Source organism: Saccopteryx bilineata, chromosome 6 (assembly GCF_036850765.1).
Source record: "Saccopteryx bilineata isolate mSacBil1 chromosome 6, mSacBil1_pri_phased_curated, whole genome shotgun sequence".
NCBI classification, from domain to species: Eukaryota; Metazoa; Chordata; class Mammalia; order Chiroptera; family Emballonuridae; genus Saccopteryx; species Saccopteryx bilineata.
In genome coordinates, this window is record NC_089495.1 from 163,302,402 (window position 1) to 163,314,868 (window position 12,467).

The window sequence follows — 12,467 nt, forward strand, 5'->3', positions numbered from 1 at the left end:
GTGCCTTGACCAGACCAGTGCAGGGTTATTGAACCGGCAACCTCAGCTTCCAGGTCGACGCTTTATCCACTGCGCCGCCACAGGTCTGGCCAACCCTCTACTTCTTTAGCTCTGACTCTGATTGAGGTCTTAGAAAGCAGCTCCACCAACCACTCAATCCTTTGGTATCTGCTGTGGTTGAATCTACTGTTTTGTTCAGACTTGGTATTTGAGTGGTGGGATAAATACACTATTCCCTGAGGCACCAAGGAGAGAAGGCCCAGGAACTGGAGGCAGTGGCCAGTCAGGCAGGGTAGGTCAGGGTGTGGCCAGCCTGGGGAGGTGGGGCTTACAGTCAGGTGGGGTGCTGCATGGTCGGGAGGATGGGGTACCTAGTTAGGTGGAGGTAGGGTCTGGGGAGTGTTTCAGGGAAGGAACTGTAGATCCTTTTTAAAAACTTTTTATTTACTGATTTAAGTAAGAGAGGAAGGGAGAGAGAGACAGGAACATTGATCTCTTCCTGTATGTGTGCTGACCAGGGATGTAACCCATAAGCTCTGGACAACGCTCTAGATAACCTTGTTATCAGGGCACTGCAGATTTGTGTGTGTGTGTGTGTGTGTGTAAGTGTGTGTGTGACAGAGACAGAGAGAGGGACAGATGGGGACAGACAGGAAGGGAGAGAGATGAAAAGCATCAGTTCTTCCTTGCAGCTCCTTAGTCGTCTTAGTTGTTCATTGATTGCTTTCTCATTTGTGCCTTGATGGGGGGAGGGGAGGGGCTACAACAGAATGAGTGACCCCTTGCTAAAGCCAATGACATTGATCTTAAGCCATTGACCTTGGGCTTCAAGCCAGCGACCATGGGGTCATGTCTATGATCCCATGCTCAAGACAGTGACCCTGGGCTCAAGCTGGTGAGCCTGCGTTCAAGCCAGTGACCTCGGGGTCTTGAACCTGAGTCCACTGTATCCTAGTCCGATGCTCTATCCATGGCGCCACCAACTGGTCAGGTGGAACTGCAGATCTTTATGGGAGGGTCAGGCCAGGGCCAAGACCTGAACTGGGTAGGATTTTGCATCTTGTACAACTTCACTATTTCCTCAGCCCGTAACTCTACTCTTCTGAGCCTAAGTCTCCTCATTTGCGAACTGGGAGCAGTAAGCCCACCTAACCTGCTGGGTTGATTATGAGGACAGAGTGCTGGAGTTGTGGAACAGGCCTAGCACTTATTGGTGATCAATAAGTAGTAGCAATTTTAATTTGTTATATTTAGAAATAGCTATACAATTGTAGATAGGGTCTTGAGTTTCTTGAGTTATTTTTCAAGCAAAGAAACATAGGGAAGAACTTTGAACCAGAATTTATCTTGCATTGTATACTACATTAATGTTTTTTTTTTGTGTGTGTGTGACAGAGACAGAGAAACAGAGGGATAGATAGGGACAGACAGGAAGGGAGGGAGATGAAAAGCATCAATTCTTCATTGCAGCACCTTAGTTGTTCATTGATGCTTTCTTATATGTGCCTTGACCTGGGGGCTACAGCAGACTGAATGATCCCTTGCTTAAGCTGGTGAGCCTTGCTCAAACCAGATGAGCCCGTGCTCAAGCCAGCGACCTCGAGGTTTTGAACCTGGGTCCTCTGGGTCCCAGTCCGATGCTCTATCCACTGCACCACCACCTGGTCAGGCCATTAATGGTTTAATCAAAATGAATCACTTAGTAGTTAATTGTTTTATCTAAAATTGAGTCAGCCCTGGCCGGTTGGCTCAGCAGTAGAGCGTTGGCCTAGCGTGTGGAGGACCCGGGTTCGATTCCTGGCCAGGGCACATAGGAGAAGCGCCCATTTGCTTCTCCACCCCTCCACCGCGCCTTCCTCTCTGTCTCTCTCTTCCCCTCCCGCAGCCAAGGCTCCATTGGAGCAAAGATGGCCCGGGCGCTGGGGATGGCTCTGTGGCCTCTGCCCCAGGCGCTAGAGTGGCTCTGGTCGCAACATGGCAACACCCAGGAGGGTCGCAACATGGCGACGCCCAGGATGGGCAGAGCATCGCCCCCTGGTGGGCAGAGCGTCGCCCCCATGGTGGGCGTGCGGGGTGGATCCCGGTCGGGCGCATGCGGGAGTCTGTCTGACTGTCTCTCCCTGTTTCCAGCTTCAGAAAAATGCAAAAAAATAAATAAATAAATAAAATTGAGTCAGCAGCAAGTGTCCTTGAACTAGTGGGGAAAAAAGAAAACAAACCCTTAGGTTTGTAGAGTCGGTGACATGTGCCCTTGAAGGGAGAAGTGCAACTCACAGAGGAGAGATCAGAAAGTGTGCCGCTCTGCAAGCTGACTAGGCGCCTGAGGCCTCTGCGACTGCTCAGGGTTGGCTCACGCACACTTGCAGCCTCTCACTCCCAGATAGGTCACTGGGCATGGCTTCCCAGAGCAGGCAGGAAGGGCCTCTTGAGCCTCACTTGGTCAGAGGCAGCTTGTGGTTGGCTAGCTCAGGGGCCTCTTTTCCTTCATGTGTTTTGCCAGAAATTGAGCTTCAGAAACTGCCTTGTGAAAAAAGTTTTCCAGCAGCATTCTCACCCTAAATGTGTGTGTCCAACCTGTCATCTGTCAGGCATGTCTCTGCCCTTTGTCAGTGTCTCCAAACCACAGAGGTGATAGTATACAAAGGCCAGGCCCTGGGAGATCCCTAGAAAGTTGTGGAATGATAGGCATGTTTGGACTGATCTGTGTGTATGATGGCTTATTCCAGGGGTCTCAAACTCGTGGCCCGCCCACCAATTTTGTGCGGCCCGCAGACTAATCAAACTTCGTGGATTAGTCTGCGGGCCAGTCTGTGACTGCACAAAATTGGTGGGTGGGCCACATGCGGCCCGCGGGTCGCGAGTTTGAGACCCCTGGCTTATTCCAAACGAGTATCACTTTTGAAACTCCAATCACCCTTCTAGGAAAATCTGCCGTGGTTCTCAGACTGTGGTCTCAGACCAGTAGCGTCAGCATCGTCTGGGCACTGCAGTAAGTTCTCAGACCCCACCCCAGACCACCAGAATCAGAAACCCTGAAGATGGGGCTATGCCATCTGTGTTTACTAGCTCTCCTGGTGCTTCTTGGGGCAGACGAAGACACTTCTAAATGGGCAGAATTGGGATTCGTGTCCTGGAAGTGATCTAGTAAACAAACAAATGGAAGATGGGTGGTTCTGGGTATGTCTTGAGAATTCTACCTGGGTCTGAATTGTTGCTTTCTCCTTACTGTTCTTTGCATGGCTTTCCCTGGTTATACAACAGACCAGTCTGAATTCTGTTCTAGTTACTATTGTTGCATATCAGGCTGCTCCAAGCATAATTTTAGTCTCCTAGTTCTCTGGGTCAGGACTTTGGACAGGGCCCTCTGGGCACGGCTTGCTTCTGTTCCCGATTGATCTATGTCTGAGGCTGCTGTCACGTGTCTGTGGCCTTGACTGGGATGACTCAGGCTGGACTCAGTTGGAACTGTGTCCCAAAGCACCGACGCAGGGCTTCCCACAGCTGGGCGACTGGGCCCAGTGGACATCAACCAGATGTCACAGACGACACCACAGCAGAAGCTGCTACGTTTCTTCTTAACAGCAGTGGATGACTTGGGGACACCTAGGGCTGTTGTTATCATTACGTGAGAAAACACTCAATAGAGCTCTCTGCACAGTCTTACTCATACCCCAAAACTGGCCTTTGTTATTTATCATGAATCCTGTGGGGTTGGGGAGTGGAGGTGTGTAGGGGGCTGTGACATTAAGCCTTGCCTTCAGCAGTGCTGCTGAGAGTGCTGTGTTTCCTCTGAATAGGACCACATGGGCTTGCATCTTATCAGTCGGGGATAGGCAGGAAACAGGAGGGTTGGCCAACAGGGCTCAAATCCCATCCTGAAGCTCTGGGTTAGTAGCCAGGTCACCTGGTGACTCATAGTGTCAGAGGGCCCCCTCTGGGCAGGGGAAGTAGAGTCACCACCCCCTTCAGTTTCTTGCTTTTATTAACTTTACATAAAGCTGCTTTAAAGAAGGTTCTGTGGAAAGCCAAGACCTAAAAAAGATTCTTTCCAGTCTTTGAAATTGGCTCTTTTGTATCAGCACAACAGATGTTTTGCTCTTTGGTGTATAAACTCAAGATGTCAGGAAGTGGCCCTGGCTGGATGGCTCAGTAGTAGAGCATCGGCCTGGTGTGTGAAAGTTCCGGGTTTGATTCCTGGTCTGGGCATACAGGAGAAGTGCCCATCTGCTTCTCCATCCTTCTCTTTCTCTTTCCTCTCTATCTCTCTCTTCCCTGCCCACAGCCAAGGTTCCATTGGAGCAAAGTTGGCCTGGGCGCTGAGAATGGCTCCATGGTCTCCACCTCAAGCACTAGAATGGCTCTGGCAGCAACGGAGAAATGCCCTAGATGGGCAGAGCCTTGCCCCCTGGTAGGCATGCTGGGTGGATCCTGGTCGGGCGCATGCAGGTGTCTGTCTGTCTGCCTCCCCACTTCTCACTTTGGAAAAATACAAAAAAAAAAAAAAGAAAAAAAAGAAAAAAGATGTCAGGAAGTTGCGGAACTGGTGGGTAATGACGTGTTGCTTTCAGAACACGCAACTATCGTCTATTTTCTAAACACCAAATTCTGGGTCTTTTTTTTTTTTTTTAAGTGTATGTATACTTAATTTTAAGCAAGGGTGCAAAGAAACCATTTTTAAGTAAACATTGAAGACAGAGATTTCTGGTTACTTTTTGGAACATTCATTGGCAACAATGGGAACCATTTTGCTGTACCTTTCTCTTTAGGACCCACCTCCAACAATTTAGAAGGCAGATGCACTGACAATCACAAGATGCTACACTCCTGTGCTTCAGTTGTTTCTCAGTGATCGAAGTAACTTGTCTAAGGTCTTTCAGGAAACTCTGTGTGAAAGTGTGACCCCAGGTTTTAGGAGAAAGGTCCTCCAGAAAAGACTGAATTCTCCATAGTTGTCAGAGACCTGACTGAGTTTAGGTAGCAGATGCTTCTGGAAAATTGGCAAGTACAATTTAAATTGTCCCAGAGAGATTTTTATACTGCTCACAAAAATTAGGAGATATTTCAAAATGAATATGAAGTGGTAAAATATCCCCTAATTTTTGTAAGCAGTGTATTTAAAGAAAACCTGTTGTGCTTGACCAGGCGGTGGTGTAGTGGATAGAGCATTGGCCTGGGGTGCAGAGGACCCAGGTTCAAAACCCTGAGGTCGCCTGCTTGAGTGTGAGCTCACCAGCTTGAGCGTGGGATCAGACATGACCCCATGGTTGCTGGCTTGAGCCCAAAGTTTGCTAGCTTGAGCCCAAGGTCGCTGGCTCGGCTGAAGGCCCCCTTCCCCGGGTCAAGGCACATATGAGAAAGCAGTCAATGAACAACTACAGTGCTGCAACGAAGAATTGATGCTTCTCATCTCTCTCTCTTTCTGTCTGTCCCTATCTGTCCCTCTTTCTTTGTCTGTCTCCCATAAAAAAATAAATATAAAAAAACCCATTGTGAATCCTTTGCGAATATTAACACCCTTGTTTCTTTTGATCAAAATAGAATTTCTGTATGTGGGTTTATAAAGTTAGGGAGGGGGAGGCATATATTTAAACAACTGACTGTAGTTCTTTAAAATTCCTATCTAAATGTGTGCTATTTTTATAATGGAAACAAGGTCTCATAGTCTTTTTTTTTTTTTTTAATCTCAAACCTGTGAGCCATCAGCAGGCATTTGCTTAACTATTTGCAGAACTGTGTTAGGCTCGGTGTTAGACTTGCCTTGAGGTGAACATGACTGAGCCTCTTCTCATCTCAGTGTCATGTCACCAGTGTGAAGTGGTTGGCGGTCCCGTTGTACAGATGTGCAGATAAAGGCACCAGCTCATGTACAGTGATGAACAGTGCAGAAGATGCCCCATTGCCACAGAGTCTGCATTTTAATGAGCAGATGAACCACAAATGAGTAAATGAGCAAATCCACACTAGGGTAACTTGCTCAGGGTATTTACAGTTGCTAAGGGAAGAATTACAGTGTTACCTCTCAACTCACTGCCATGATATATGAATTTTAGGGACATGGTCTCAGGGACCTTGTGACCCCGACTGGGGAGAGTTTAGCAGAGCCAGCATTATGTCCCAGAATGGGATCACTGGGCAGAATACCTAAGTGTTAAGTGGTGTGGGCCCCTGAGTGATGGAGAGGAGAGATCACTGTGTGCTGGAAGTTTGGAAGAGGCTTGAATTAGGAGGTGGGGCTTGAACTGAGCCTTGAATTGCATTAGGGCCTTGCCCAGCTCTTCTTGGAAATGCTTGTAAACGGAATTTTCTTGTCCCACTGCCCAGTTCTCTAGATGGAGACGTTTTTTAAATAGGGAGAAGAATTTCTTCCTTTTAGCCTCGCTCTCTCCCTTCTTTCTTTTTACCCCTGCAGTTGAAGCAACAGCAGGAACCACACATCTGTATTAAAAGCCAACATATACATGGTGTTTTAAGATCACTGTCACCCGGACCCTGCAGTGTGTTTTCTCTCTAGGTGCCCGTGTCATCTGAGTGTCAACCATGGCAGCTGTGAGCTGTGTTTCCGTTGGGAACACTGTCGCACAATCTGATCCTGTGACAGAAAGCTCTACAGTCTCATCTAATTCCTGCTGTCACTCCCAGAATTAGGAACTGTTACCCCCCACTTTGGATTAGGAAAGTGAGATTTAGATTAAAAAGTGTGTCTGTCGTCTGTGCTTAGTGAGTGAGTGGACAGGGGCTGGTCTCTGGGGGGTGGGTCTGACCCCTGACTTAGGCTGCCTTCCAGCAAGGATGTGGCCAGGTGTCTTCTAGAGCTGGCAGGTGTTTTTGATCACTCCTGTCCCCATAGGGAAAAGAGCCCCCTTGAACCTGGAATATGCATACAAAATGGAATGCCTGCAGATGTATGCGCGCACATCTGTGTGTGGGAGCATGTCCGGGCCAGCCGCAGTGGCAGCACTGGGTCTGTTAGAGGTGAAGTGCTCAAGCTCACCCAGACCTGCTCCCTCAGACTTCTGGTGGTGGGCACTGCTCACAATCTGTGTGCTAAGAAGCCCTTTGGGGGTTCTGGGCAATTTAGAAGTGCTAATTTGGACCAACAGGAGAACTATTTGAGGAACAAAATCATGAAGACAGGAAGAGGTCTGTACCCTCCCCTGGGCATGGGGCCAACCTGGTGCCATTTAGACTCCATTGTTGCCCTTCAGCTTGAGGACTTGAATGTTCTGTCCACCATCCAGAGCTGCTGTGCTTCTCTGCTCTGCTCTGGGTTAGGCTGCATGTATATAACATGAACAGGACGTCTGGCCTCTGCCCACAGAGGGACAGCAAGTGCATACATCTCGGGTGAGTTAGAGGTCCAAGGGACATGAAGTGCTCATTGAAAGAGTAAGAAAGTGTGAGGATGGGCACCAGGTGAGGACAGTAGTGGGGAGAGCAGGACAGTGTGCCCCAGGCAGGGAGAAACTGTGCAGAGGTCCCAAGCAGGAAGGTGCTCACAGAATCGGCACTGCCAGTGGGGAGGGGTAGATCACTCAGGGCCTTGGTGGCCATTTGTCCAGCACTTCCCATATGCAAGGAAGGCACGTAGCAACACTGTACCTGGGTCTCAGTGCTGACCTGCCTGAATTCCTGCCATTCGTCAGTCCTGGGAAGAGATGGACACGGGACTGGTCTTGTTGGCTACCCAGCCACACCCTGGGTGCTGTCTATCCTGGGGCAGTCTTCGTCACCTGCACCTTTGCCCTCCTGCTCGGTGTAAACCAGACACAGGGTGCTGGGCTCCGAGGCACTGAGGGTTCAGGATTGAAGTCGGGCGGTCATGTGCTGGCACCCTGGCTGCCGTGTGGGCAGGCGATGTGGGTAGATGAGCTCTAGGAAAGGCATTCCTTGTGCTTTGAGTCCCTTTCCTATTGCTTCCTGGCTAGGCCATGGGCAGGTTGCTGGAGCACCTGCAGACTGTTTCCTAAGCTGTACCTGAGCTGGCCCCTTTCCACGGTCACTTAGAAGGTCCAACTCAGGGTGAAAGAAGTTCAGGAGCAGGCTTCTTGAATAAGCGAGTGCACACCTGTCACCTGGAGTCTTCTCAGGCCTGGCCTGGGGCGGGCTAAGGGTTTGCATTTGTTCCCCAGTGATGCCTGGTGCAGCCAGCGTCCAGGGAATACTCAGGTGCACATGGAACCACCATTCTCCTGCTGGCTTTCTGCTCAGTGCACAGCGCTAACTCTCTCTGTTTTTCCTCCAACCCTTTCTCAGTATCTGTCCTCAACTTTAAGGAACTGGCTCTCCAAGGCTTATCAGGACCTGCTTTGGGTCACTGCTTCCCATTCAGTCATTTAGGTCTTCCCGGGCCAGGCGGTGGAGGGGTGAGAGGACCCATCCTGCTGAGGCAGCTCCTGATTGTTCAAGAAAAGTCAGAAATTCCTAATTTTAGTGTGGAAATTTGATTTCTCAACTTTGGACCATCTCTCTCTCTCTCTCTCTCTCTCTCTCTCTCTCCCTCTCTCTCTCTCTCACACACACACACACACACACACACACACACACACACGCTGATTTTGGGTTTATTGTGTAAATCCAGGTTCTGCCACCAAACCCCTTTTCAGTGTCCCTTCTTGCTTTTCCTCTCTTCAGTATTTTGGGCATTTCTTCTCTTCTATTTTTCTAATATTTCAAAAACTTTTTGTATCAGTAAATAGTGTTAAGACTTTATCCATGACAGCTGTCTTTAGTTATTAAACTTTTTGACATATAATTTATATGCCTGTCAGGAGCCAAAAATTGAAGTAAATTTTTTATTATAAGAACCAATAATAGATAAAATAGCATAAGAAGAAAAAGTAACTTTCTCTCTCTACACACACATACACACAGACACACACACAAATATAAAAGCTAAAGTATGTAAATATTTTCCTATGAGTTAACCCTCTCAAGAATTATAGGAGTTACATGATCTTTTCGTGTCTCCCATAACTTCTGTCAGAATGGTTATCCCATTTCAGTGTCTAACTCATAGCATGGCAGTTATCAGTGGTTAATAGTGTCTTATACTCATATAAAGCACTTGAACATTTGGTACGACGTTTGTTTCCTGTCGTAGGCTCAAGGGTTAGACGTGATAGATAAGGCAGCTCCCATTTATATGGCAGAACATGGACTTGGAGAATATAAGCAACTGCCCACAAAAGGGAAACACGTTTATATACCTGAACATTGGGGTGACCCTGAGGACCAGGTGGACAGGTGGCTGCTGCCTCCAACAGCTGTTTGGTGTTCGTTTCCCTGCTGGTGGAGAGGTAGACAGGGAAAGCCTGGCTTTGAAGGCTGGCAGTAACGGCCACAGCCAGGCTCACTTTGAACAACATGTCAGCAAATGAACTTGATCCTATTAATCTTCAGGTTTACAGTAAACTGGCAGAACTGACTTTTTTTTTTTTATGGGAAATCATGTGACCTGAGCTTGAGTAATAGAGGGGGAGGGGAGCAGAGCCTTCCAGAACCAGCATTGCATTTCCTCATCGTTGCGACACTCCTTGGAGCAGAGGCTGGTCCTAGGATGCTGACTGGACACCTGTCAAGGGAGTGTGGCTCCTTAACCCGGACCGTGTGCATCTCTGCCACATGCAAGATGCTTCTTCCCTTACATGAACCTTGTATTGAATCAGGGGCATCATGTTTGTGTTAAGAATTCTTTCCAACAGCTCAGGCTGTGGTGCCCAGCCCCTTCTGCACATTAGAACCACCCAGGGAGACTTGCAAAGCCCAGGGTCAGTTAGGTCAGGGTTCCTGGGGGTGGCTTAGACAGGTGGCTGGGGTTGGGACTACTGGCGTGAAGTGCCTACTTCAGACTGTTCCCAGGGGATCACCCTATCCCTGTGAGATCATGTTTGTGTAATTTTGCCTTGTTTTCGCAGGCTCTGGCACTCATCCTTCTCCTTGCAAGGAAGTAGAAACCCCCCTTTGATGATGGAACGGTCCACCTTAGCAGCAGGCAGAGTAGTGTAGGTCACAGCAAACCAGACCCTCCCCTGATTCTGACTCTAAAAACACCAAGTTTAGTGTTTCTTAACCTGTTTTTGTGCAGTCAACTGCTTGGATCAGCATGTTCAGAAGTCCCCGGAGAGCATTGCTTTGATCTGGGAGCGAGACGAGCCCGGAACTGAAGTGAGGATCACCTACAGGTACTGTGTGTTCCCTGATGGCAGGCATCTCAGTGCCCCCAGGGTTTCCTGGGCCTCTGTGTTGCTGCTATCGACGCTGGCCCGGGCACCTCTGCTGGACTGTTTCCCAAGAGCAGGGTTACCCAGCTTGGAGGAAGTCTGGCTTTCCTGCTCACTTGGCAATACTTGGTGTCTTCAGATTCCCGTAGAAGGAGCTGGGTCTTCGGGAACAGCTGTGATGAGTGTTCAAGGCATAGGGGAGGCTGTTGGCACAGCCCTGTGAGTGTGTCTGGTCCTGGGCAGGGGTTCTCGGAGGATCAAGGAGCATGTTTCAGCTTTGGGAATATTCTGTCATCCCAGGACAAGGAAGTCTGAAAGCAAGGGAATAAAATACATGCTGGCATAATTAAGACCGGCCCACTCACCCTTAGTGAGCCTATAAGATTGAGACCCAAAAATAAAATCAAGTCTTTTAAAGAGGAGGCACGCACATCTGACATTTCTATTCTTTGACTCCTTAAATTCTTTACATATTCTCAGTGCCATACACCCTTCTGGGTATTGTGTATGTGTTTTGGGTTTTGATTGAGCTCAGTGTCCAGGATGGTAACTGACCTCCGCAAAGGGCTGTTTCCTGTGGCAACAGCTTTGCTTTGCGTCTCTGTGGTTGATCGCTGCAGGACATTGGGTCCCCTTCCCCTGGGGATAAAATTCCCTTTGTTAAAGCCTCAAGTTCTCTTTGCTGTACTAGCTCAGACCCACTGGGAACCTGAGTTGTGTGTCCCCACTCCTCACCAAGGAGTCACGAGCCCAGTTATGCTCCTGGTGGATGGCTTACAACTTTTCTTGTGCAGTCATTGAACAAGTTTCATCGTGTGCCTCTGTATCTAACAGTCCTCTAACAGAGCAGTGTGCTGGGTGTCTCTGGAGGAGGTGACGTTGAAGCTGAGGTCTTATTGATAAAAAGCAGCAGCCATGAGAAGAATAGGGGAAGAACTTCCCGGGTCAATTCTGGACCCTGAAGGTGCATAAGCATAGGTAACCCGGGAACAGAGAAGGTGTGTGTGGCTGGGGTGATGCTGTCCGGGAATGTGGTGGGAGGAGTGTTCAGAGAAGTGGCTCCAGACCCTGGGGTCTGAGAGCAACAGTTCCTCCTCTGCCACTTGGATGACTGAGGGGGGGGGCACGAGCACCCCTAGTTTCCTGTTTGTTTTTCGAACTTGGGATTTATTACCAAGGATGGTAAAATTCACTGAAGATGATAAAATGGCTCAAGTTGACTTTTGAGTCCAACAAAGTGATGTTTGTTGATCTGCAGCTTCTAGTGGTCACTGCCTACTCGTCCTCTCTTGTCCTTGCCACCTCCTCAGCACTCACAGTCGGCCGTGGCCTTTGCAGCCTCTGCACCGACCTGTTTCCCAGTGGCCAAGCTCAGGGCCTGCACAGCTAAACCTTGGGCCCCGTCCAAGTGACTGAGCCAGATCCCTAGGCCTGTGCACACTGTTAGAGTTTGGGGAGCGCTGCTCTAATAAACTGGCTCCAGTGTTCTTTGCTATTATTGGCCCAATTTGATTTGTGTGTGATTTTTTTTTTCTTTCCCAAGTGAGAAGTAGGGAGCTATAGAGACAGACTACTGCATGTGCTCTGACCTGGATCCCCCTGGCAGGACCGCTACTGGGTGATGCTCTGACCTTCTGGGGCCAAGTATGTGATTCTTTAGTACAAGATTAAGACTGTATGGATGGGGTGGAAGAGCAAACCAGCTGGACGCTGGAGATAAAGTGGGTCCAGCCACAGGCTGACCTCCTTCTGTTGCTGCGCAGGCATGCCCGGAGCCTGGGGCAGGGGCGGTGGGCGCGTTGTGACGTCGCCTTGGCTGGACACAGCCTGTGCACACACCCTGTGAGTGCTCTGCAGTGATTGGCAGTCCGAGAGCCGGGCTCAGGCTGGCTGCTGAGATATATGGCCGACTAGAAACCACGGGGAATTGTCAGGACTGCAGCCAGCCTGTTAAAGCTGAGAACAACTTCAGTTCATTCACCAAAGTTACCCTGGGCAAGGGGCAAACTTAGGAGCACAGGCAAGGCATTTCTTGTTCTCTCTCCAGAGATGCACAGATTGAGCCCGGACTAGTTTTACAGACCCGGCTGTCTTAGCACCGAGGACTGTCACTGTGTACTGTTGGAGTAAAAAGAAAAGTGAACGTACGGATTGTCTTTAGTTGCGGCTAGTTTTTGAGAGACTTGGGTGAATTGTTTCCCTGGTCATTTTACATTTTTGACATAAGATTTTCTTCCTCTGCTGTCA

General features: G+C 49.1%; 1 protein-coding gene across 1 annotated transcript in view; it reads left to right on the forward strand.

Moving 5' to 3' along the window:
• The window catches only part of ACSS1 (acyl-CoA synthetase short chain family member 1), a 65,189-nt gene that overhangs the window by 1,078 nt on the left and 51,644 nt on the right, over positions 1–12,467 (forward strand). Inside the window, exon 2 of the mRNA XM_066236997.1 lies at positions 10,085–10,181. Coding sequence (XP_066093094.1) covers positions 10,085–10,181 — 97 coding nt within the window. The remainder of the gene's footprint in view (positions 1–10,084; positions 10,182–12,467) is intronic.